Source organism: Canis lupus, chromosome 20 (genome assembly GCF_011100685.1).
Source record: "Canis lupus familiaris isolate Mischka breed German Shepherd chromosome 20, alternate assembly UU_Cfam_GSD_1.0, whole genome shotgun sequence".
Classification (NCBI taxonomy): Eukaryota; Metazoa; Chordata; class Mammalia; order Carnivora; family Canidae; genus Canis; species Canis lupus.
The window spans coordinates 33,056,392-33,082,250 of NC_049241.1; the positions used below are offsets into that span (position 1 = coordinate 33,056,392).

Sequence of the window (25,859 nt, forward strand, 5' to 3'; positions counted from 1 at the left end):
CCTTTTGCAAATGAGGAAATTGATGGCTGTTGAGGATAAGAAATTTGCCCAAAGACATCCCATCTTTTATGTTTTTTTTTTCAATGTAATATATATTACACAGTGCTGCTAACTAAAGTATACATGCGTATTACATAAAAATATAAAGTGACTATTTATTGCTTAATGAGTAAAGAGCTAATGATAGTTAACTATTTCCTTATCTTTACTTTTTGGGCCTTCCAAAATAAGACCTTTACCTTTCCAATTTTTAACTTTATCTCCTTTTATATACATGTGGCATATTTTAGCCAAACTGAATTATGTGCTTTTTTCCTGAGGTAGCTTGTATTTTTCTGTCTGCATATTTTTGCTCAAATCTGAACTGTCTTTGTCTCTGTTTAAATCATATCCATCTTTCAATGCCCAATTTGAAAATAGCTTCCTCTATGAAATCTTTACTGATCCCCAGATAGAGGTAATCTCTTTCCTCTTGGCCTCCTTGTGACACTTTGTACTTTCTACATAGAACCCGCTTTGAGCTTTGTTTTTATCCCTCTTTAGATTATAGAATTAATAACCTCAAGTTAATTAATAACTAATTAATAAGTAAGAGTTACTTTCAAGTTATTTTTGATAAACATTTTAGTGTTTCATTTTTATTAGGTAAAAATAGAACTGGCTTTGTAAGATTCAGATTGGCAATTTAACTCCTTTTCTCTATCTTTTGAAATTTTACATTAGGATACTTCATTTTATTAAGACTGACCCCTAACTCAATTATAGGTACAATTTAAAAATATACATATAGCATTGGGGAAAACATAGAATTTGATTGTTTCCTGACTTCTACTAACTGGTATGAATAAGCTGAGTAACTAGCTCTTTGTGTATAAATCATATTTCAGTTCAGGTTTATAAAGCAGTGTTATGTTAATATTAAAGGATAGCAATATGTATTTTTTTGTCATTTCTTTCATAGAAGGATCCTGCTTATTTTTATGGATATGTGTATTTCCGACAAGTTCGAGATAAAAGTCTAAAAAGAGGCTACTTCCAGAAGGTAAATTTTGTATATACTAAGGAAAAATATTTTTATATTACGGCTAGAAAAATGGAAACTGTGAGGATGAATGGTCTTTAAAGTCTTTGATATTTTATCTTTAAACATATTACAACTTACTTTTTTTTTAAATTATAGACACCTGTCCCTAGATTTTAAAATAGTATTGAATTTTGCTTTTCTGCTATCTCTGTGCTAAATTCCTGATGGTAAATTATGGATACTATATGAAACTGTCAAAAGCCAAAAGAATCTGCTTAATTTTCACATTTTGGGGGGATCCCTGGGTGGCTCAGCAGTTTAGCACCTACCTTTGGCCCAGGGCGTGATCCTGGGGTCCTGGGATTGAGTCCCGTGTCGGGATCCCAGCATGGAGCCTGCTTCTCCCTCCTCCTGTGTCTCTGCCTCTCTCTCTCTCTCTATGTCTATCATAAATAAATAAATCTTTTTTTTTTAATTTTTATTTATTTATTTATGATAGTCACAGAGAGAGAGAGAGAGGGAGAGGCAGGCTCCATGCACCGGGAGCCCGACGTGGGATTCGATCCCGGGTCTCCAGGATCGCGCCCTGGGCCAAAGGCAGGCGCCAAACCACTGCGCCACCCAAGGATCCCATAAATAAATAAATCTTAAAAAAATTTTTTTCTCACATTTTGGAATGAGAGAAAGAATAAACAGATGATTGTAGTATTGTTACAGCTAATAACAACCTGCAGTATCTTTTTTAAACTGCTAAGAGTTGGGATGCCTGGGTGGCTCAGTGGTTGAGCATCTGCCTTTGGCTCCGGGCGTGATCCCAGGGTCCCAGGATCAAGTCCCACATCGGGCTTCTTGCATGGAGCCTGCTTCTCCCTCTGCCTGTGTCTCTCATGAATAAATAAATAAAATCTTTTAAAAATAAAAATAAAAAATAAACTGCTGAGAGTCAGTAAATACACCTCAGCAACATCTTAGTCATTACTATTTCCACTCTAAACGTACAATTATTTTATTTTCTTAAAAAAAGTTGGGTGCACCTGGCTGGCTCAGTCAGAAGAGTATGCGACTCCTGATCTTGGGGTTATTAGTTTAAGCCCATGTTTCGTATAGAGATTACTTAAATAAATAAATAAATAAATAAATAAATAAATAAATAAATAAATAAATAAACCTTAAAAAAATTTCCAACCACCAGTTTAAAAAATAAAAAATTGGTTCTGATTTAATCCCAGCTAACTGGGACACACTTTTACCTTTTGTAACTAGAATGTGCATTGACTACTACTTGATATTGGATGGAAAAGTAAAAAGGAGTTTTCAAGAAAAATAGATTTAAAAGAATGGCATAATTCATGTCTGAAATGATCCAACTATAGAGTCACAATTTTTTTAAGATTTTACTTATTTATTTATTTGAGAGAGAAAGCACACTGTGGCGGAGAAGCAGAGGGAGAAAGACAAGCAGACTCCATGCTGAGCACAGACCCTGATGTGGGCTTGATCCCAGGACCCTGAGATCACAATCTGAGCTGAAATCAGGAGTCAGTGCTTAACCCACTGAGCCACCTGGGCACCCCAAGTCTCAATTTCTAAGTATATGGCTGTAACTGTTGAAAACTAAAATAGAACAATCATAGGTCTTAGTTTGAAAAAAAGCATAACAGTTTGCTCTTTCAGTATTAGGAAGAGTTCATCTAGCTAATTCTTAATACTGCTTTGCTAATGAAAATAGTAGTGAGGCTTTGGAAATTATCCATGACATTTGTCTGTTAGGAAATTCTTTTTCCTGAAGAGCAGGAGAATCTGTGAATGTGTCCTTATGCTCTTAAGGTTTGGTACTAGGTTAAACTTTTTACATTCTGCGACTATAGTTTTATGTAGTTTTTCTTTTAACCATCCACTGCAAAAGCTTTATTTCAAAATCCACACTTTTTGCTGATTTTAGCTTGCTAGTAATTGAGTATGTAAGAAATGACAAGTTTAAATTACAATCATTAGGAAAATTAAAAAAAAAAACAACTATGTTTCTTTTTTCTCTCCAGTCCTTGGTTTTGATCAGCAAACTACCTTATATTCATTTTTTTCATACTGTGCTCAAACAAATAGCACCAGAGTATTTTGAAAAGAGTGAACCTTATTTGGAAGCAGGTAAGTTAAACATTGTATGAGTTAGATACCTTTATGAAGGAGTTTTAAGAATTTTGCTAGAAATGGCTGATAATTATAAAGTTGGCTTTCTAAAAAAATTAGTTAAGAATTTTAAGGGCTATATGGTAGAAGAGAGAGATGTACAAAACTATTCTGCACCTTTACCTAACAACACCCAAGACCATATCTGTTATTGTCTCCTTTTGCAACAGAGATGATGCCTATTTATTAGGATAATAATAAATATGGAGTTGACAGTTTTGCTTCTTAGAATACTGTTTAAACGGAAATCTTTATGTTCCTCAATACAGAGACCTCTATCAGGTGGTATGCTTTTGTAGTTAATTTTGTTAGAGAATAGGAAAACTCTCTTTTTTAAACCTATTGTTTTTTTTTTGCTTTTAAAAAATTTATAAACCAATTCATATCCTAGAACACAGGTATATTTCTGGTATATGTAAGATATTTTCACTACTTTTCTTTTACCTTTTTTTTTTTCTTTTACCTTTTATCCTCCACCTTCCAAGGAAGGAAGTGGAAAGTGGAGTTCTATGGAAAGTGGAGTTCTAATTTCTAATGTTCCATTTTTCATATTTTAATATTTGAACTTATAATAAGGAAATGTTTTATTTTTCAGCTTGTAATGATGTTGATCGATGGCCTGCCCCAGTGCCAGGGAAGACATTACATCTGCCTATTATGGGGGTTGTAATGAAGGTAATACCTTTTATTTCATTTGTCTCTTTTTCTGAGGAACTCTAGGAAGTTTATAGATGAGTTTTGCTTTTTAACTTCCTAATGATGTTCAGTACTATTACTGCTTTCATTTGTATGTGAGGAGTAAAGTGATACCATAGTCCATTCTGTTGCAGAGTCATTAGTCACATAACTCCAGGGGCCATCTGTCCCATTTCATCCTGTAGAGTTTACATGGAGGTATCATTCTTATATAATACATGTGAATGTAAATGCCACCATGCCACCTTCTAGGGGTACCTGGGTGGCTCAGTGGTTGAACACCTGTCTTTGGCTCAGGTTGTCCTGGGATTGAGTCCCGCATCAGGCTCCCTGCGGGGAGCCTGCTTCTCCCTCTGCCTATGTGTCTGCCTCTCCCTCTGGTCTCTCATGAATAAATAAATACAATCTTTAAAAAAAAAAAAAAAAAAAGTCACCTTCTAGACTTCTGCAACTCCATGGCCCTCCAGAGATGGGTGGCATTGCAGAATACTTGTCGAATTGAGTATAAATTAGTAAAAATGAAAATAAATTAGGAAAGCCGTGGTTCTTAGTTTTAAATGATCTTCTTGATGTATAGTGTTAGACCAGACATGTCTATCCCAGGGTATTGTGCTCTATTCACTTTTGCTTTCTTTTTCTTTTTTTCTTTTTTTCCCAATGAATTTACATTTTGCTCTAGGCTTTGTATGAATGTTCTCTAAGTGCTCTTGCAATTCATTTTCAAGTTGGACTTATTTTTGGCAATGCTCTGTTTTTAGATGTACTCACTTCTGTAGGATGTGTTCTGTTTTTTCCCTGGGAGATCATCAAAAGTAGTACTCATAGCTCTAGGTTGAGAGTTCTCATGATTTCCTGTTAGATTTATCCCATAGTTGGGCAAGCTTGAGAGGGTGTGTTTGGGTGTGTGTATATTAATGAAGCAAAGATTGGAACAATAAACAAGAAGCAGTATGAAGCTGATGCCCTTTTTCTGTTTTTCAGCACATTTGCTTCTCAGCGAGTTAGTGATTTCCATGTGTCTGGGAATATGGAGATCTCAGTTCACTTAACTTTCTGCTGTGACTAAAGATAAATAGGACTGTAGTTTTTAAGTCTGATATAAATACTTTGTTTTTATGGCTTTTTAGGCATTGCTGAGTGTACTTTTTTAGTGGTTAAGAGAGTTTATGATCCCTCATTGTAATGGGACTCACAAATTATATAAAGGACATTCTTCTCTTTTATATCCAAAGTTAATTTCTTCTCTTTCTCTTTAAGGTACGGATTCCCACATGTCATGACAAGCCTGGGACAACTCAAATAGCGCAGTTAACTCAGCAGGTAGTGTGGTACTGTAGCAGAGTAATCTAGCATATATAGTCTCCTTAACCGAATTCTTAAACTAGCAAATGCAGAGTTTCTTGAGTTTATGATATATTTCTGAATATTACTGAAATACTCCATTAAATAATTTTGTAATGAATTGATAATAAACTTTCTAATGTTTCTCAGATTGTTTTTCTTGTTATCTGGTAGATACTAGAGAACTCAGAATATATACTGTTACAGTGAGGTCTAGGGGAAAATACAAAAACCCTCTTAGAAGAGTAGTCAACAGACTTGTTTGTAGGAAACTCAGTCAAAGGATTCTGTAGTTATGATTGTCTTTCATTTCCCCCAAAGCTACATCTGTTCATGGGTGGGGCTGAAGTTTTTATTTGAAATGTTTCAGCTGGTGTATTAGCACTCCCATTGTTTGAAGCGAATTAAAATGGAAAACAGTGGGAAAACTAATTTTGCCTGTTATATGTATCAACTAGTGTTACGATAGTATTTCATGCAGTTGTGAATTAATCTGACATCTGATTATTGGATTAGTACTTTATCCAAGGAATCTTTCATCTTTGATCTTCTACTGTGTTAGGGGAGATTGCTAAGACCCCTTTTCTTTGTAGCTGTTCCTGGAGGAAGGGAATCAAAAGATAGGGCAACATGGCTTATTGATCACAAGATAGATCTTTTCAGAATCAATTACTGTCAATTTTAGTGACATCTTTTTTACTCTTTCTTTTTTATCTCAGGCAGACACACATATATCTGTTATTTTACCTACTGTTCATGAGGTGGATCTTTTCAGGTAAATTTTATTAACTCCCTTTTCTCTTTTACTTTGTGATATTGTTTTGAATTTCTTTAGAAAATGAATATTTTCTTACATATGGAAAAAACTGGAAGGAAGATAGGTAAAAAAAACAAAACAAAACACTGGAAGAAAATACGCATTATATTTCACATATTATAAATCAGTGGTTCATCCCTGACTGTATATTATGAGCTTTGATAGGGAAATCTGGATATAGATTGGGTATTACATGGTAGAAACAAATTATTTTTTGTTTGGTTTGGTGTGAGAATGGTATTGTAATGATGTAAGAAAATGGACTTACTTTTTAGAGATGCATTTTTAAGTATTTTGAGATGAAATGCCATGCAGTTTGTATTTTATTTTAAAATACTTCGATGAGAAGTGCCTTGCTAGCTCAGTCAGTAGAGCCTGAGACTCTAAAAATACTTCAGTAAGAAAAAAAAACTAATAAAGTAAAAATGGTAAGATATTGTTAACTCTAGACATATAAATGAGGGTTCTTACACTACTGTCTTTATTTTTCTGTATGTTTGAGACTTTTCATGATGCAAAATTTAAAAAAGGGAAAGAGAATCTAACACTTATAAAAGGAAAAAGTACTGGTGCCTGTGCTTTGCCCAGACCAGCTGAAGAGAAATCATTGATGCTCAAGTTCCAGCTCCTAGGCAGTTCTGCTGTGTACTCCAGCTTGAGAAACCATTGCTGTTGCTGAGCAGTTCTTTTTTTTTTTTTTTTAATATTTTTATTTATTTATGATAGTCACACAGAGAGAGAGAGAGAGAGAGGCAGAGACACAGGCAGAGGGAGAAGCAGGCTCCATGCACCGGGAGCCCGACGTGGGACTCAATCCCAGGTCTCCAGGATCGCGCCCTGGGCCAAAGGCAGGCGCTAAACCGCTGCGCCACCCAGGGATCCCCTGCTGAGCAGTTCTTAAATAGTAATACATGTAATTGAGAGTCATGTAAAAGATTTAGAATGGGTTCTCGGGTTTGGTTTTTTTGTGTGTATAGACTTTTGTGGATGTGTGACCTTTAAACTGCATGGACTGCTTCAGAGAGTGGTTAGTTTTATATGCTTGATTGGTTTTATACACTTGGTCCTAGCACAGCTCTGTAATCCCCCTTCTAGGAATTTACCCCAATAAATATGAAAGCACATATCCACACAAAGACCTGTATGCAAATATTTATAGCAGCTCTATTGATACCAGCCTAAAACTGGAAACAATGCAAATGTCCATAACTTGGTAAATGGATAAACAAATTGTGATTATGCATGTACGTGGAATACTACTTAGCAATTAAAAAAAAAGAGTGCACCTTGATACAGTCTGCAGTGTAGGGGACTCTCAGAAGCATCATGCTTACTGAAAGGAGCCAGATATTAAAGAGCTACTTACTGAATGATTCCATTTACATGATATTCTAGAAAAGGGAAAGGCATCAAATCAGTGGTTGCCTAGGAGTGGGGGAGGGAAATCAACTACAAAGGGGACAAGGGAAGCTTTGGAGTGATGGAAGTGTTCTATATCTTTATTAAATGTGAATTTTACTGTATGTAAATTATAAATCTTATTTTAAAAATTGGTTTTCTTTTAAAAATTAAATATTGTAAAAAAATTTTTAAAAATAAAAATTAAAAATTAAATATTGTAGCATTCTTAGAATGAAAAGAGGGAGTGTCCCCCAAATAAAGGAATAATATCACAGGAAAAATATACTAAGAAGGATGCATACTATTTTACTTTTTTTTTTCTTTTTTACTATTTTACTTTTTTAAAAAAGGTTTTATTTATTTGAGAGAGAGAGAGAGCACGAGCTGGGGGAGGGGCAGAGGGAGAAGCAGACTCCTTGCTGAGCAGGGAGCCAGATGTGGGGCTCTATCCAAAGGCAAATGCTTAACAGACTGAGCCACCCAGGTGCCCCCCCCCTCTTGTTTTAGAGAGAGAGAGAGAGAGCACCTGCACACAAGCAGGTGGGAGGGGGCAAAGGGAGAGGAAGAGAGAATCCTAAGCAAGCTTCATGCATGTCACAGAGCCCCACGTGGGGCTCAGTCTCATGACCCTGAGATCATGACCTGAGCTGAAACCAAGAGTCAGTCCCTTTAACTATCTGAGCTATTCAGGCACCCCTACCATTTATACTTTTGATACTTAGGAATAAATTAAAGAATTGGCATAAGTTAACAAAGTTTGGTTACTAGACATGTTTTCTTTTGAACTGCTGGGTACAAATCTAAATGCTTTTCAGTTTATTATCAGTTGTCTTTGCTTTTCTGGTAATTATTCCTACCACTGACACTTTTTATTAGCTTGTATCTTTTCTTCTGATTATGAATGACATGTTCTTGTTTTTAAAGTAGGACAAGTGAAGGGCACCTGGATGGCTCAGTCGGGCAAGCCTCCTGCTCAGGTCATGACCTCAAGGTTGTGAGGTGGAGCCAGATATCTGGCACCATGCTCAGTAAGGAGTCTGCTTGAGATTCTCTTTCTCTCTCCTGCCCCTCCCCCTACTCTAGGTAGGACACTCTCTCTCTCTCTCTTAAATAAATAAAATCTCAAAAAAAAGTTGAGTGAGTTTGTTGTTTTTTCATTGTTGCTCAGAAGGTGAGAAAACTAGAAGTCAAACATGATAGGCTTACACAGAGATAGTGCTGTGCTGAGCATTTAATATCTGACACTCAGATGTGTCCTTCATTCAGGACAACAGTCTTTGTTTTGTATGTAGAGAACTTACATTGTAGGTTTATTCATGTGAATAAGTGTTTATCACTCATATTGAAGGTGATATTTTTATACCAAGAGTAATAAGCTTGAGAGCAAAGGACTGAGACCTGGAAAGGTGTTTGAAGCGGAGTGGCAGAAATGCAGTTGAATGTAGGGATCTATCTCCTTTGTGCTGGGTCAAGTCTTGCTAATGCAGCCATCAAAATTGGGAAATTAACATTGATAAATTAATACCATTAATTCAGATGTCACCAGTTGTCACAACACTATCTAGTTCAGAATTACCTATTGTACTTACTTGTCATGCCTCTGCAGTTTCTCTCTCTCTCATTCTGGAATAGATCCTCAATCTTTCTTTCATACACTTGAGCATCTTGTGTATTACAGGACAGTTATTTTACAGGAAATCCCTCAATTTAGATTTGTTTGTGATTTACTCAAATTAGATTCAAGCTCTGTGTCTTTGGCAAGGAGATAACTTGCTTCATTACTGATGATGTTTACTTTGTGATATTCTCCAAGCTTCTTAATTGATAAACTATTTGTTTTCCTTCTTGTGATTATTTTGTATAGGGCACTTTGTGTTATCTGTGGGTAACTGTGTTACCCTTATACTTGAGGCTTAAAAGAACAAATATTACTTAATATAGCTTCTGAGGGTTAGGAATCTGGGGACAGCTTCACTAGATGGTTCTAGCTCTAGATCTCTTATGTAGTTACAGTCAAGATATCAGCCAGGATTCTAGTCAGTTGGACAAATGGGGCATGAGGGTCTCGGCTGGAGGATCTATTTCCCTTAAAGGCTTACTTACTTGGCTTCTGGCTGGAGGTCACAGTTCCTTGTGGCTGCTAGCAGGAGGCCTCATTTCTAGCCATGTGGACCTGGCCATAGGGCAGCTTGAATGTTCTCACAGTATTCAGAATGATCTGAGACCAGGCTAAAGCCAATATGTCTTTTATGACCCAACCTTCAAAGTTGTGTACGGTCTTCATTCAGTTCATTACAGGTAAGCCATTAATTGAGCCCACAGCTAAGAAAGGGAGAATTAGGCTTCATTTTTAAAGGAGGTATCAAAGAATTTTTAGAAATATTTTAAAACATCATACTGTGTATATCCATATGGACTGTTGGTTTCCTGGTTTTTCAATAGGTTATTAAAGTCCATTATTCTCATTTGATTTTTCAGTTGTCCTCAACTTGGCTAGTAAGACCTGTCTCACTTCAAATGGCCTCTATTTTTTTTTTTTTTATTCTTGTCATTCTTTAAACACTTCCTTGCTTTCTTGTGTAAGATGTTCCAGGCTAATCTGTTCTTTTTTAATTAAAAAAATTGATATATAATTCACAGACCATAATATTCACTCTTTCAAAAATATAGAGTTCAGTGGTTTTTACTATATTCCCAAAGTTGTGCATCACTACTATCTAGTTCTAGAACATTTGATCACTTCAAAAAGTAATCCTGTTCCTAGTGGCAATTATTTCCCATTTCTTCTTTCCCCCCAGCCCCTGGAAATCACTAATCTACTTTTGATTTCTATAGATTTGCCTATTCTGGCCAAACCATATAAATAGAATAATAAAATCTGTGGCTTTTTGCATCTTTCTTTTACTTAGCATATCATTTTTGTGGTTTATCCATGCAGTAGCAATGAATTGTTTGTTCATTTTATGATGTTCCATTGTGTGGATATACCATATTTTGTTTATTCATTAATTCACTGAGGGACATTCAGATGGTTTTTACTTTTTAGCAATTATGTGTAATGCTACTATGAACATTTGTGTATAAGCCTTTGTATGGACATATGTTTTCAGTCCTTTTGGGTTCCAAGATTATCTTGTATTTTTTTCCTCCCTAGCTCTGGATTCAGCCATTTCTCTACTTTTTTTTTTAGTGGAGAATAGGATTCAGAAGCCAAGATCTGGGTACTAGTTTTACTCATTGCTATTGGGATATCACTGATTTTAGGCCCTCCCAGTGGACAGAGCTAGGGGATACATATTATATATATAGGGGATATATATATATTTGTAAAGGGGTGCATACATACATGCTGATATATAATATATATATATATACATTTTTGAATATATATATATATAAAAGATTTTATTTATTCAGGAGAGACACAGTGAGAGAGAGAGAGAGAGGCAGAGACACAGGCAGAGGGAGAAGCAGGCTCCACACAGGAAGCCTGATGTGGGACTCGATCCCGGGACTCCAAGGATCACACCCTGGGCCAAAGGCAGGCGCCAAACCGCTGAGCCACCCAAGGATCACCTATATTTATTTTTATATCTATCTATATTGAAAACCATAAAGTCACACCACTACCCCCAATTCCAATCCTACAAGACAGGATTCATTCTAGTGTTCTCCCTTTCTGTATTTGTATTTCTTTTCCCTTTCTGAGGAACTACCTCTTATTATCCTTAATTTATTTATTTGATTGGTCCTTGTTAGTAACCAATCTGTCATCTCTGCTTAAACCCTCTCCTCTGTGCTAATGATTTTCTTACCCTTTTTAGGCTCTGACACTCCATACCCAGCTGCCCTTCTTCGTGGATTACCTTCTTTAACCTTCCCAGTCTCTACGCATGCCAGATTGACCCCCATGTGGTTATTCTCCTACCCCATTTAGGCTTCTATGTTGTACATAGGCCCTCTCTTCATATGGATGCCATCCTCACCTTTCTTGTGCTCTGGCTGCCCAATAGGAATGCCCTCCCTATCTTACTGTGCTTCTACACCTCTTTCCAGGCCTCTCCATGTGAACACCCTATTTCCCCTGCTCTTATGTCCCACCATGGGCAACATCAGCACACTTCTGATACCCTATACCAGTATGCTCCTCCAGGCCTCTCACACTTCTTGGTCTCTGTCACCCCAAATCAGATTACCTCCACACATGTACACCTTCTTCACCACATTTGGGTTCCAAAAGCCCCACAGGAAGCCACCTCCTCCATGTGAATATCTCCCTCATCTCACATAGGCCCTCTCACCCTCCTCTGAACCAACATGTCTTCCTTTCCTTCCTGGCAGAGGTACCTACCATGCACATGTTCTGCTTTAGGATCAAATTGTTTAGGAAAGAAAGAGGAAGAAGAGCTCCCTTGCTTTATCCTTGAACTGTTTATTATTTTGTTTTTGTTCGTTTCTTTTTTTCCTACTTCCTTCACATTTTTTCTTGCCTTTGAATAGTTAAAATTAACTTTCCCTAATTTCCATTTCACAAATATGTTTTATATTTTTGCACTTAAGCATTCTTCCTTCCTTCCTTCTCTTTGTGTATGTGTTTTCAACTAGGTAGATTGGTTATGATTTTTATAAGTAGATATTTTCTAATCTACTAGGAAACATCATTACCCTAATAGGAGGAAATTACTAAGTAAGTATGTTACCAAATGTCTGAGGCTAAGTAGTGTACCAGAGTTGTGTCCTGATAGGCTTCCATCTAATTCCAGGGCTCCTATAAAAATAAGGAACATTTTTGTAAGGGAAGGATATGCCCAGGAAATCATTCTATTGTTTAGCATTAGAACTTCCCCTTGTGATTTGTTTTCATCATTTTTTATTATGAAACTAGTAGCTTTTATTTTTAAAAATTTTAAAAGATTTTTATTTATTTATTTGAAAAAGAGGGGGGTGGAAAGCACAAGCATGGGGAGGAGCAGAGGGAAAAGGACAAGCAGACTCCCCGCTGAGCTGAGAGCCCAATGTGGGACTAGATCCCAGGACCTGGAGATCATGACCTGAGCCTAAGTCAGATGCTTAACCCATTGAGCCACCCAGATGCCCTGAAAGCATTAGCTTTTTTTTTTTTTTTTAAGATTTTATTTATTTATTCATGAGAGACACAGAGAGATGCAGAGACACAGATAGGCAGAGGGAGAAGCAGGCTCCATACCTGGAGCCCGACGCGGGACTCAGTCCCAGGTCTCCAAGATCATACCCTGGGCCGAAGGTAGCACCAAACTGCTGAGCCACCCAGGCTGCCCAGCATTAGCTTTTATTTATTTATTTTTATTTTTTAAAGATTTTATTTATCCATTCATTCATGAAAGACACAGAGAGAGAGAGAAGCAGAGACACAGACAGACAGAGAAGCAGGCCCCATGCTGGGAGCCTGATGTGGGACTCGGTCCTGGGTCTCCAGGATCATGCCCTGGGCCAAAAGCAGGCACCAAACCGCTGAGCCACCCAGGGATCTCCAGCATTAGCTTTTAAAATAAGTACATTCTGTGAACATCCTTTGGAAAATTAATTTTTCTTGTTTTCTTCAAAATATTCAGAATAGAAATGCAAATGAAAGAGAGCAATATTATGAAATAGGTCTACATATGGTACAATTTAATTATTTTATATGCTTTTATTATTTGTTAGCCATTTGTGTGTCAATATATTGCATTTGATTTTCTAAAAATTGGAATGAGTCAAATTGGTATGTTTTTATGTGGATAAAAGGGACTTATGCATTACTGTATTCTAAATGAATTTGTATATCACAACAAGGTATAAATAGCTGGAAGGATTTATATCAATATGAAATTTTTAGAACTATTACCTAAGAATTAAAAGAAAAAACAATTGGATAAATAACACTTTTACTGTATAAATATCTTTCAGATGTTTCTGCCCAGTTTTCCTTCATAGTCAGATGCTTTGGGAGCTGGTTCTGTTGGGGGAGCCCCTTGTGGTCATGGCACCATCACCATCAGAGTCATCAGAGACTGTATTGGCACTTGTTAAGTGAGTATATTTGGTTCTTGATGGTGATAGTTGCATTTTCCCACCTGTGATATGTTTGCACACTGATTGCGTTGATCCACACAACTGCCTGCCTTGTTAGAAGGCTATGCTCATGATTGTACTGTTTCATGGATGAGAAAATTAATTCAGGCTCCATGAGGGCTGGAACCAGGTTCCAGTAAACATTCATTCACTTAGACAGTAACATTCATTCACTTAGACAACATTCATTCACTTAGTAAACATTCATTCACTTAGACAAAGCTGGCACCTGACAAATATTAGTTGCGTGAATAGTCAGTGTCTAGTAAAAGATGTATTAACTGGGGAATGAGAATGCCAGAGTTTTACCCCATCTTCAGCCCCAAGTCTAGTGTTTTTTTCAACACACTATTCCACATTATTACACATTTCCACTGTCTTTCTGGTTTTCTAAAATGAATTTGCTGTTTACTGAAATAAATTATTACATTGTTAAGTATACTGAGTGTATTGATGTTTTATAGTTATTGAGTAGGGCCTTTAATTTTTGTGCCCTTTGTTTTAAATATTCTTCTTGCTCCACAGCTGTATTTCTCCATTAAAGTACTTCAGTGACTTCCGACCTTATTTCACTATTCATGACAGTGAATTCAAAGAATATACTACTCGTACTCAAGCCCCGTGAGTAAACAAAATAACTTTTATTGACCAAGTATTACCTGTATAATATAACCAAATTATGTTAAAATTAAATCTTGAGCTTATTGGCACCTTGATTTTATAAAGGAAGGTTTTAGGAGCTGCTTATAATACTTCTACATTTCAGCTGTCAATCTTATTTCTTTGAATAGTTTTATTAGTGGAAGCTGTATTATCATTAATAGCCATCTGACTATACTTTGAGTTCTGTTTTCTTGCCTTACTTCAGGGCCTCTTACAGCATCAGTTATCTCTTCTTGCTCTATAACTTCCCTTTCCTTCTTCCTCTTCTTCCTCTTCATTGAATTAGCATGGAAACATGAAAATTCTTCCCAGTATGTCAAAGGGGAAAAATTATCTTATCATTTCTCTCTTAGCTTCTGCTCTATTGCTCACCTTTTTTTTCGTAACTAAATTTCTAGAATAACAACAAAAATCTCCATTTACTGTCTCTACCTCTTGGTTTTCTGGTTGCTTCTCAGTGTGCTGGTTGATTTCTCTAGTTAAGTCATTCTTGCATAGTCATCAAGACCCTCTTCCTGCCCAACCCCATGAGCACATTCTGCCCTATTTTTCCTGCCTTCCCTTTCTTACGACATTTAAGCTGTTGAGCTTGAAAGCATTTTTTAATCCTTGACACCAGTCTCACCTGGCTCTCTGGTGAGGCATCTCAGTCTCCTGTGCAGATCTCTCTGTCTCTGCCAGCACCTTAAATGTTGGTGTTCTCAGTGCTGTGTTCTGGGATCTGATTTCAGACTGATAATTCTTTCTGAGGAATCTTATCTATATCCACTGCCTCTGTTAACACCCATATACTGATGACTGAAATTTATCTGCCTAGCCCACATCTTTGCAAGGTGCAGACCTATGTCCAGAGCTTTGTTGTTGTTTTTTACCACTTTACCACCTGGACATCTTAATGGCACTTGAACTAAATGTATAAAACTGAATTCCTTCTGTCTCCTTGTTTTCTTCCCTAAACCCATGCTGCTTTTCATGAATGGTACTACTTTTCACTTAGTTATCAAAAACTTTAAGTTTTCATAAATTTCTCCTTCTTAATATGCCCCACATCAAGTTTTACCAAATTCCATCAATTCAACAGCATTAAATCTCTCTCATAGTAATATTTGTTATCTGCTTCCCAAAAGTCTCTTCCTGCTCTTACTATTTCCAGTCTTTGTCATATCTGCTGTTGCATTCTCCCAAACCCCATCTCCTCTTTGTTTTTTTTTTTTAATAAATTTATTTTTTATTGGTGTTCAATTTACCAACATACAGAATAACACCCAGTGCTCATCCCGTCAAGTGCCCCCCCTCAGTGCCCGTCACCCATTCACCCCCACCTCCCACCCTCCTCCCCTTCCACCACCCCTAGTTCGTTTCCCAGAGTTAGGAGTCTTTATGTTCTGTCTCCCTTTCTGATATTTCCCACACATTTCTTCTCCCTTCCCTTCTATTCCCTTTCACTATTATTTATATTCCCCAAATGAATGAGAACATATAATGTTTGTCCTTCTCCGATTGACTTACTTCACTCAGCATAATACCCTCCAGTTCCATCCACGTTGAAGCAAATGGTGGGTATTTGTTGTTTCTAATGGCTGAGTAATATTCCATTGTATACATAAACCACATCTTCTTTATCCATTCATCTTTCGATGGACACCAAGGCTCCTTCCACAGTTTGGTTATTGTGGGCACCCCAATGTTTATAGCAGCAATGTCCACAATACCCTTCTCCTCTTTGTAGAGCATCTTCCAGATTTCCCCTAGAGTGATCTTCCTACATTTTCATTCATGTGGCATCCTTCCATTTGATTCTCTAGTACCTTCCATTTGGCTATAAGATATTTATTTTATTTTATTTTTTTAAAGATTTTATTTATTTATTCATGAGAGACACAGAGAGAAAGAGAGAGGCAGAGACACAGGCAGAGGGAGAAGCAGGCTCCATGCAGGGAACCTGACGTGGGACTCCATCCTGGGTCTCCAGGGTCACACCCTGGGCTGAAGGTGGCGCTAAACCGCTAAGCCACCCGGGCTGCCCATGCCTATAAGATTTTTAAACTTCTTAGCGTATTAACTTGGTACTTAATAATCTGGCCAGCATCTGCCCATCTACTTTCATTTCTGACTGTTTATCATTCTCGGTTTATGCTGTAGGAATGCTGAGCTATTTGTAGTTCTTCAAGCACACCATGATCTCATTTCATTGATTTGCTCATACTATTTGTTCTCCTGCATCACCTTTAACTCCCATACCCACTTGGAAAGAATTTCTATTCATCTTTCATATCTTTGCACAAATGTCCTCTCTTTGGTGAAGCTGTCTTTGTTTTTCGATTTTTTTATGTTAGGGAGAGAACATGTGCACACATGGTGGGGGCAGGTGGCGGGAGGGACAGAGGGAGAGGGAGAGTGAATCTTCAAGCAGACTCTACTGAGTGTGGAACCCTATGTGGGGCTCAGTCTTAGGACCCCAAGATCATGACCCTGAGATCATGACCTGAGCTGAACTGAAGAGTTGGATGCTTAACAGACTGAGCGACCCTGGCACCCCTGGTAAAGCTGTCTTTGAATACCCTGATAGACATCGTTTCTCCTTTGTAATTATCGTATGTTATATACCACCTTCTCTATTTTCTGCTTTGTGGCATTGTAATCGGGTATGTATGCTTTTCGTTCTATATGCTCGTAGAAAGACCATGTCTTTTCATCTTCACTTGCCTGGTCCTAAACATGATGCCTGGCAGACAGTTGATACGTAATGCATTGAGTGAGGGAAGAGATGATCTATTGTTCAGTCTAAAGAAATTATAAATTATTCTTCACTGGAACATATGTCTTCTTCTCACTTTGTTTCTGTTTTGTTTTATGCAGGCCTTCAGTCATATTAGGAGTAACCAACCCTTTTTTTGCAAAAACACTCCAGCACTGGCCACACATTATTCGAATAGGAGACCTTAAACCTGCAGGTAAAATATAAACTCAGTGTTCTGTTTTTAGTATGTGAATTGGCTGAGCAGATTTATTTCTTCCCCTTTGTTTTCATCTCTTAATTACTTTTTAATTATGTTAATGGAAAGCTTTTTTGGAGGCGATCTGAATAAGGGCCTTTGGAGAAGAGCATAACTTCCCACTAAAATATACAGATTCTTTTATGTGTAACCCATCATGTCCTCCTAGTAAAAAATGTACATCTAATATTCTAGTGTTATAAACATGAAATGAATTACAACAACGAAGCCTCAAAATTTGAGCAACTTTTAGTATATGTATAAGCCCAATTAAATGGGAATTTCCAACACTGCTTGAATAAAACCTTGTAGAAGCTTGAATTATTGAACTTGGCACAAAATTCTCTGCTAGGTCTCAAATAAGTATTATACATTTCTCTGGCAATTGTATTAAGAAATGGTCAAAGGTTGTGCTTTCCTTGAAGAAGAGATAAATAGTATTTGGCCTATCGTAACTGTTGTATTATGAATGTATGTATGTATGAATGTATTTAAATGAGTAAAATAATTCAGAGATTAGAAGCTTTGTTAACTTGATGATAATTTAATGGTCTCTCTGACATTCCTCACTGGACAGTCATGGGTTGTTTATTGAAATAGTGAGACTTGAGATATTGAAAATATTTTTAAACAACTTTATGGTATGTTACTTTTAAAGACTTTTTTTGGAGGACGCCTTGGTGGCTCAGCAGTTAGGCATCTGCCTTTGGCTCAGGGCATGATCCTGGTCCCAGGATTGAATCCTGCATCGGACTCCCCGTTGGGAGCTTGCTTCTCCCTCTGTGTCTCTGCTTCTCTCTGTGTGTCTCTCAGGAATAAATAAATAAATAAAATCTTTAAAAAAATAGTTCTTTTGGGGCACCTGAGTGGCTCAGTTGGTTAATTGTCTGCCTTCACGTCAGGTAATGATCCCAGGCTCCTGGGATGAAGCCCCACATCAGGCTCTGTGCTCAGCAGGGAGCCTACTTCTCCCTCTCCTTCTTCCCTTCCTGCCGGCTTGTGTATGCTCTTTCTCTCTAAATAAATAAAATCTTAAAAAAAAAAAAAGACTTCTTTTGGTGTACATAGATATATTTAAAATATTATTTAATATTTATGAGATATTCTTTCCAGTATATACATAAATCTACATAGATATGTTAGACTGAAGCAATAACTGTTTAAATTCTATTATTTACAAACACTAGACTCAATCTTATACTGAAATCCTTAAAAGTCTTAAAAAATAGAGGAAGGAGCAGATAACTTCACTTTGGCTGTCAGATCTGTGTGTTCTTAAAACAGCCTCTTTAGCCTCAAATTCTTTGCTAGATGAGTTCCTGACTCATGGCATTCTGTAAATGTCATAGTCACCTGCCATTTCACTGGTATCCTCTCTCTATGATTTAGTGATAATTTAGAATACAGCAGTCACCAGAGTCTTAGCTATAAGAAGATATGGAACATTTTTTAGAATCTTAATTTAATATTGACATTTATTTTCATAGTTTTGTCCTCTTAATCTAGACTAAAAGCATCTGAGACGGATCCAGGCTCAGTGAGGAGTCTGTCAGATTCACTCCCTTTGTCCTTCCCCCTGCTCACATATACATACACTTTTTCTTTCCTTCTCTAAAATAGATAAATAAAAATCTAAAAAAAAAAATTCTAGAAACTTGGGTATTTCTGGACTTTGCTCTTCTCCCAGTCTGTCCCCAAAGCTTCATGGCTTTCTCTCCTCCACAGAGTTCCAGGGGCTCCCTGTCTTCCCTGTTCGTTCCTTGCCGCACACGTCTTGCTTCATTCAGGTTCTGTATCTACCCAGGAGCAGTACTCCACAATGCTTCTATTTTATCCTCTGGGCTTTTCTCTTTCACTTCAAGCTCCTTTGTGCAACACAGCAGACCTGCTCATGAGTCCTGTCTATCTGTAGTTCAGGCCTGTAGCTGTGGCTTACGTTATCACCACCTCGTGTCAGAGAATGTGTTAAATGCAGATTTGATCCTGTCAGCTCAGTCTCCCCATCCACTGCCTGCCATGCTCATGCTTCTGATCTCTCAGTCACCTTGGATGTTAGACATCTTTATAGTTCCTCTTGATTTGACCTTTGAGTACTTCTGTAGCTTTATCTCTTGCCTGTCTTAACATACTCTTCATTCCTGCCTCTGTAGTATAGTGGATAAGAGTGATGGCTCAGGAGTTAGACTGCCTCATTCCATATCGTGGTTCAACCATGTTATCTGTGTGTCCTTGGACAAGTTTTTCCTCTAGAGCCAACAACCTATCTGAATGGGATATTGGCCAATCAGAGTGGATGATGATGCAGGAAAGAGCCAGTGCTGGTGCATACCAGGTCAGTTTTATCCATGCCTTAGTTTCTTCATCTGTGAGATGGACTTGATAAAACCTGCTTCTTAGAGAAGATTAAATGCAATCATTCATGCAGTAGTCTTAGATCAGGACTGGCACAAATAAGGATGGAGTATGTGGTGGTAGTACTATCCTTACCATTATGTATAACTCTTTAGGCAACATGCTGTTAATGCTTCTGGACTCAACTCTACCTCAAACATCTTTTTCTCCCTGGATAACTTTTTATTTCTCTTATAAGACTGCTTACATATCACTTCCTTTAGGAAACCTCAATAATTTTTTCACTCCTCTTTGGCCAAGACACTCTTTTGTGTTTCTATAGGATCTTGTTTATCCCAGCAGATATCCTTCCAAATTGTCATATATCTCAATTTGTCTTACTTTGCCTTTAGATTGTGAGCTATTTGATACCAGGAACTAGTTTTTATCTCCAGTATCTTGCATTTATTAACATTTACTGAATCAATGGGAAAAAAATCAGTCTATTTGTACCTGATATCGACTTATTTAATAGTGTCTGTTTAAAGTTATTATTGAGACGATTAATAAAATTAGGATATCATTTTTATTATTCTGCAGCTTTTCTGTAAGATTGAAAGTACTTCAAAGTAGAGTTTTACCATAGTACATACTTCTAAAATTTTTTAACAAGATTATAAGTGAAAATTCTGTGTTCCTGCAGAACCACCCCCAGAGAAAACTGTAGTTAGCATTTAAATTTAAACAAAAATATGTTGTCAATTTAGAGCCTTGAATTAGATAAGCTCTAGATTGTTTTTCACTTCTTAGGTCCACTTTGTCCTCCCTCTCCCTGCCTAAGAGTAAGGAAAAAAAGTAGTGTGTTAATGATCCTTTTAAGTGCTTGTCTTGGGGCATTTTTCTCCTAATTAGAGAGTTGTTGCTTCTCTTGACCCGAAGACCAGAACACAGCATATGCTGCTTGGGAGGCCTATCCCTTTATGGCTCAGGTCTGTGGTTGTGACATACACTGTCACCACCTGGTGGCAGTGTAAGTTTCTACAATGCGGGAACAGACAGGGAGGTATCAGAAAACTTTTGAATACTATAGGAGTTGCTTGCAATTCCATTTACTCTTCAAGGGTATTTTATTAATATTAGGCACATAGATTTTTCAATTTCATGTATTTGGCACAAATATTTTAAATTATAAATTGAGTGACAAAAGGAAAAGTTTTAAGTAATGGATATTAATGAAAGATCAAATACCCATTTTATATAATTTATATACATTTTTTCCGTAATGCTATAATAATCCAGCATTCCCTTTATCCAGTTTTAAAGTATCAGGAATAAACTCTTGAATATTATTTGATATTAAGAAGAATACTTTAGGGGCGCCTGGGTGGCTCAGTCAGTTAAGCATTTGACTCTTAATTTCAGCTAAGGTCGTGATCTCAGGGTCGTGAGATCGAGCCCTGCATTGGGCTCTGGCGCTGAGTGTGGAGCCTGCTTGAGATTCTCTCTCTCCCCTTCTGCACCTTCCCCTGCTTTCACTTGCTTTCTCTCTCTCTCTCTCTTTCTCTAGTAAATAAATAAAATTAACAAAAAAGAATACTTTAGCTACAAGATCCCTGACTAAGTAATAAACAGTCAGTGGATTATTAATCTTGCAAAATTCCGGTTTTGTAATATATAAAACTTGAATAATTATAAGAATCTTTATGATATTTCCTTCAGGTGAAATTCCTAAGCAGGTTAAAGTAAAAAAATTGAAGAACTTAAAGACACTGGATTCTAAACCTGGTATTGACTTTTTATTATTATATTTTATTATTTTTATCAATTCTTAAATATATACTTATGTGGGTACTTGGGTCTTACTATTTACCTTATTTTCTTTTCTTTTTAGGAGTTTATACTTCTTATAAGCCATATCTAAACAGAGATGAAGAGATCATAAAACAATTACAGAAGGTAATTACTTGCTTATATTATTAATTTAAATTTCCTTGTGCAGGTATGCAATATCTAGGCAGTATGTGCATTATGTATGATATGTAAAATGAGGTCTTTCTTTTGAACCAAAACTTCATAAAAATCAGGAGATTAAAGCAGCAATGATTATGGGCTTGAAATGTGGAGCTGCCGCTACCAACTAGTACTGGTCTTTCTAGAAACTTAGGAGTTACAGTGAAAAAGTTATAGACTCTTCCATGAGGTAGTTTAGCATCTATAACAGAGGATAGTTAGCATTTTTTGGAAAATGTAAATAATACTCATACAGCAAGTATGAAATAAAAACACTTCATTGTAAACTGATACTTTTAAGTGTGAGATGAACAGTGATGTTTTACTCTAAGGGTTTTTCCACAAGATATTGCACAGTGAACTTCAAGTTAAATTACTTCAAGATGAGGTTCTAGGGTTCTTTTTAAATCAAGTAAAAATATGTATTTACATATCAATTGATTACTATAATTATGCATTGTTTTATTTTCTCTTACACTAGAATGTAGGTTCTCATTGCTTTTTCTTTTAAGGGTGTACAACAGAAGCGTCCTTCAGAGGCTCAAAGTGTTATTCTCCGACGCTATTTTTTGGAACTGACACAAAGCTTCATCATTCCATTAGTAAGTTAACACACATATTTGCTTAATTTAGTGATTAGTTGAGGGATATGTGAATGCTTTCCCCATCCACAAAACCTTCAGTTGTGTGCTTTGCCTGCTCATGTGTTTGATGATTAAAAATAGAGCCCTTTGCAAGAGACCTGGACTCTCTTCTAATATTAACTATGTAACTTTGGCAAGTCACTTCCTTCCTCTGCCCTCATTTCTTTATCTGTAAAATATGGCTAATTCCACTTTTCCTAATTATCTTACAGGGTTGCTTTGAATCTTAAATGAAATAATTATGAAATACTACATAATTATTGCACTTTATACCTTAAAAGAGGGTTAACCTGGAGCCTCTTTCTCTGATATTATTTCTTTCTTTTTTTTTTCAAAGCCACTTTAAGATTTTATTTAGAGAGAGAGAGAAAGCTCATGAGCAGGAGGAGGGGCAGAGAATCTCAAGCAGACTCTGTGCTGAGTGAGGAGCCCAGTGTGGGGCCTGATCTCATGACCCTGAGGTCACGAATGTGGGCCAAAACCAAGAGTTGGACACTTAACCCAACTGAGCCACCCCTCTGATACTATTTTCTTGAGCATGATTTGATATGATATCCATGAGACTGCTAACTCCATAATGATAGGGACCTTATCTGTCTTGTTCATTATCTTTTCCTCAGTCTGGTATCTGATAGCACTCAATACTTATGGAATAAATGACTACATGATATGGTTCCTTCTATAAAACTCTGTAGAATAGCATATTAAAATACTAAAACTAAAAAAATAAATAAATAAATAAATTAATTAATAATTAATTAATTAATTAATTAAATTAAATAAAAAAAAATAAAATACTAAAACTTGCCTCACAGTATCAGACAGTACCATAATGTGGTCTTAGTATGGAGCCTGAATTGGAGAGAGATGCCAGGTAGTTAGTTATTAATGTAATCTGTCTAGGAATATCATGTGGGAGCAACCTGGAGATCTTCACTATTACATTTTGTTTTTTTGTTTTTTGTTTTTTTTTAATAAATTTATTTTTTATTGGTGTTCAATTTTCCAACATATAGAATAACACCCAGTGCTCATCCCATCAAGTGCCCCTCTCAGTGCCCATCACCCAGTCACCCCACCCCCTGCCCACCTCCCCTTCCACCACCCCTAGTTCGTTTCCCAGAGTTAGGAGACTCTCATGTTCTGTCTCCCTCCCTGATATTTCCCACTCATTTTTTTCTCCTTTCCCTTTTATTCCCTTTCACTATTTTTTATATTCCCCAAATGAATGAGACCATATAATGTTTGTCCTTCTCTGATTCACTTATTTCACTCAGCATAATACCCTCCAGTTCCATCCACATCGAAGCAAATGGTGGGTATTTGTCATTTCTAATGGCTGAGTAATATTCCATTGTATACAGAGACCACAGCTTCTCTATCCCGTTCACATTCAGAGTTACTATTGAGAGATATGAGTTTAGTGTCATCATGATATCTATTCAGTCTTTGTTTTTGTGGACTGTTCCACTGAGTTTCTTCTTAAAGGGGAATTTTAAGAGTCCCCCTTAAAATTTCTTGCAGAGCTGGTTTGGAGGTCACATATTCTGTCAGTTCCTGCCTGTCTTGGAAGCTCTTTATCTCTCCTTCCATTTTGAATGAGAGCCTTGCTGGATAAAGTATTCTTGGTTGCATGTTCTTCTCATTTAGGACCCTGAATATATCCTGCCAGCCCTTTCTGGCCTGCCAGGTCTCTGTGGAGAGGTCTGCTGTTACCCTAATACTCCTCCCCATAAAAGTCAGGGATTTCTTGTCTCTTGCTGCTTTAAGGATCTTCTCCTTATCTTTGGAATTTGCAAGCTTCACAATTAAATGTCGAGGTGTTGAACGGTTTTTATTGATTTTAGGGGGGGATCTCTCTATTTCCTGGATCTGAATGCCTGTTTCCCTTCCCAGATTAGGAAAGTTTTCAGCTAGAATTTGTTCAAATACATATTCTGGCCCTCTGGCCCTTTCGGCGCCCTCGGGAACCCCAATTAAACGTAGGTTTTTCTTCCTCAGGCTGTCGTTTATTTCCCTTAATCTATCTTCATGGTCTTTTAATTGTTTGTCTCTTTTTTCCTCAGTTTCCCTCTTTGCTATCAACTTGTCTTCTAGGTCACTCACTCGTTCTTCCACCTCGTTAACCCTCGTCGTTAGGACTTCTAGTTTGGATTGCATCTCATTCAGTTGATTTTTAATTTCTGCCTGATTAGCTCTAAATTCTGCAGTCATGAAGTCTCTTGAGTCCTTTATACTTTTTTCTAGAGCCACCAGTAGCTGTATAATAGTGCTTCTGAATTGGCTTTCTGACATTGAATTGTAATCCAGATTTTGTAACTCTGTGGGAGAGAGGACTGTTTCTGATTCTTTCTTTTGAGGTGAGGTTTTCCTTCTAGTCATTTTGCTCAGTGCAGAGTGGCCAAAAGCAAGTTGTATTGGGAAAAAGAGAAAAAGAGAGGAGAGAAAGAAGGAAAGAAAAGAGAAAGAGAAAAAAAAGGGAAGAGAAAAAAAAACGAAAGAAAAAAAAAGAGAAAAAGAAAGGAGAAAAAAAGAGGGGGGGTGGGGGAAGGAAACAAATCAAAAAGCAAAACAAAACAAAAAACAAAACAAAACAAAAAAAATAAAACAAAAAAAAAAAAAAAGAACCACAGGGTAGTATCTTCTGATTCTGTGTACTTTAAGTCCCTTGGCTTCTCCTGGAAGTTGTCTGTCTAGCTGGTGTTCTGGGGGAGGGGCCTGTTGTGCTGATTTTCAGGTGTTAGCAGTTGGGGGAGCTGCTGTGCCCCTGCCTGGTGCAGGGCTCAGTGGGGGTTGTTTACCCCCTGAGGCCGCAGGAGGAACAGCCCCAGTGGCGGGGCAGCTCTGGAAACCTGGATTCAGCTCCGGCAGGAACTCCGTCTGCAGGGCCTGGAGGCTCCGGGGCGGGGCCGCTGATCTGCTCAGCTGGGGCAGGAGCGTCCTTGCTGTCCTGGGCCCTCCCGGCCTCTGCCTGTCCCGGGGGAGGCCGGATCCTGGGCTGTGTCCCGGCGCCCTGTGCTCCGGAGCCTGCGCTGGTGGATTCGCGCTCCCGGGCCGCAGCCCCCTCCGCGGAGCCGCCGCCCGAGCCCCTCCGAGCTGCTCCTGGAACCGCGCAGGCCCCTCTGCACGGAGCCTCTTCCTCTGCCCGAGCCCGGCCGAGCTGCTCCCGGGGCCGCGCAGCCCCCTCCGCGCAGCCTCCTCCGCGGAGCCGCCGCCCGAGCCCTCCGAGCTGCTCCCGCCCCGCAGCCCCCTCCGCGGAGCCGCCGCCCGAGCCCCTCCTGGCTTCTCCGGGTCCCGCCGGGTCCCGCCGTGCGCGCTGCAGCCCTTAGGGAGCTCGGCACACTCTCCTGGGCGCGCAGTTGCTGTTACTGTCCCGGGGAGCCCGAGGGCATCCCCGCCCTCCCGGGACCTGCTCCAACTCCCCGCGAGCCCCTTTCCCCCGGGAAGGTCGGTGCAGCTCCTGCGTCTCCGGGACGGGGCTCTCCTGTCCTGGGGACACTCGACCCGGCCTCAGCCCGGCTCCTCGCGGGCCCCTCCCCCTCGGAGGCCTTTGTTCCTTTATTTCTTTTTCCCCGTCTTCCTACCTTGATAGAAGCGCGAACTCTTCTCACTGTAGCATTCCAGCTGGTCTCTCTTTAAATCTCAGGCCGAATTCATAG

The 25,859-nt window shown here is 38.2% G+C and overlaps 1 protein-coding gene across 9 annotated transcripts in view; it reads left to right on the plus strand.

Annotated features, from left to right (window-relative positions):
* DENND6A (DENN domain containing 6A) overlaps positions 1-25,859 on the plus strand; it is a 90,033-nt gene that overhangs the window by 58,574 nt on the left and 5,600 nt on the right. For 8 of the 9 annotated variants that reach the window (XM_038566099.1, XM_038566093.1, XM_038566096.1 and 5 more), the window contains 11 exons: positions 962-1,042; positions 3,064-3,169; positions 3,807-3,886; positions 5,165-5,227; positions 5,968-6,023; positions 13,392-13,514; positions 14,082-14,177; positions 17,079-17,173; positions 21,266-21,331; positions 21,438-21,502; positions 22,069-22,158. In XM_038566099.1, coding sequence (XP_038422027.1) covers positions 962-1,042; positions 3,064-3,169; positions 3,807-3,886; positions 5,165-5,227; positions 5,968-6,023; positions 13,392-13,514; positions 14,082-14,177; positions 17,079-17,173; positions 21,266-21,331; positions 21,438-21,502; positions 22,069-22,158 — 921 coding nt within the window. The remainder of the gene's footprint in view (positions 1-961; positions 1,043-3,063; positions 3,170-3,806; positions 3,887-5,164; positions 5,228-5,967; positions 6,024-13,391; positions 13,515-14,081; positions 14,178-17,078; positions 17,174-21,265; positions 21,332-21,437; positions 21,503-22,068; positions 22,159-25,859) is intronic. The other variant, XM_038566095.1, reaches the window with a different exon arrangement.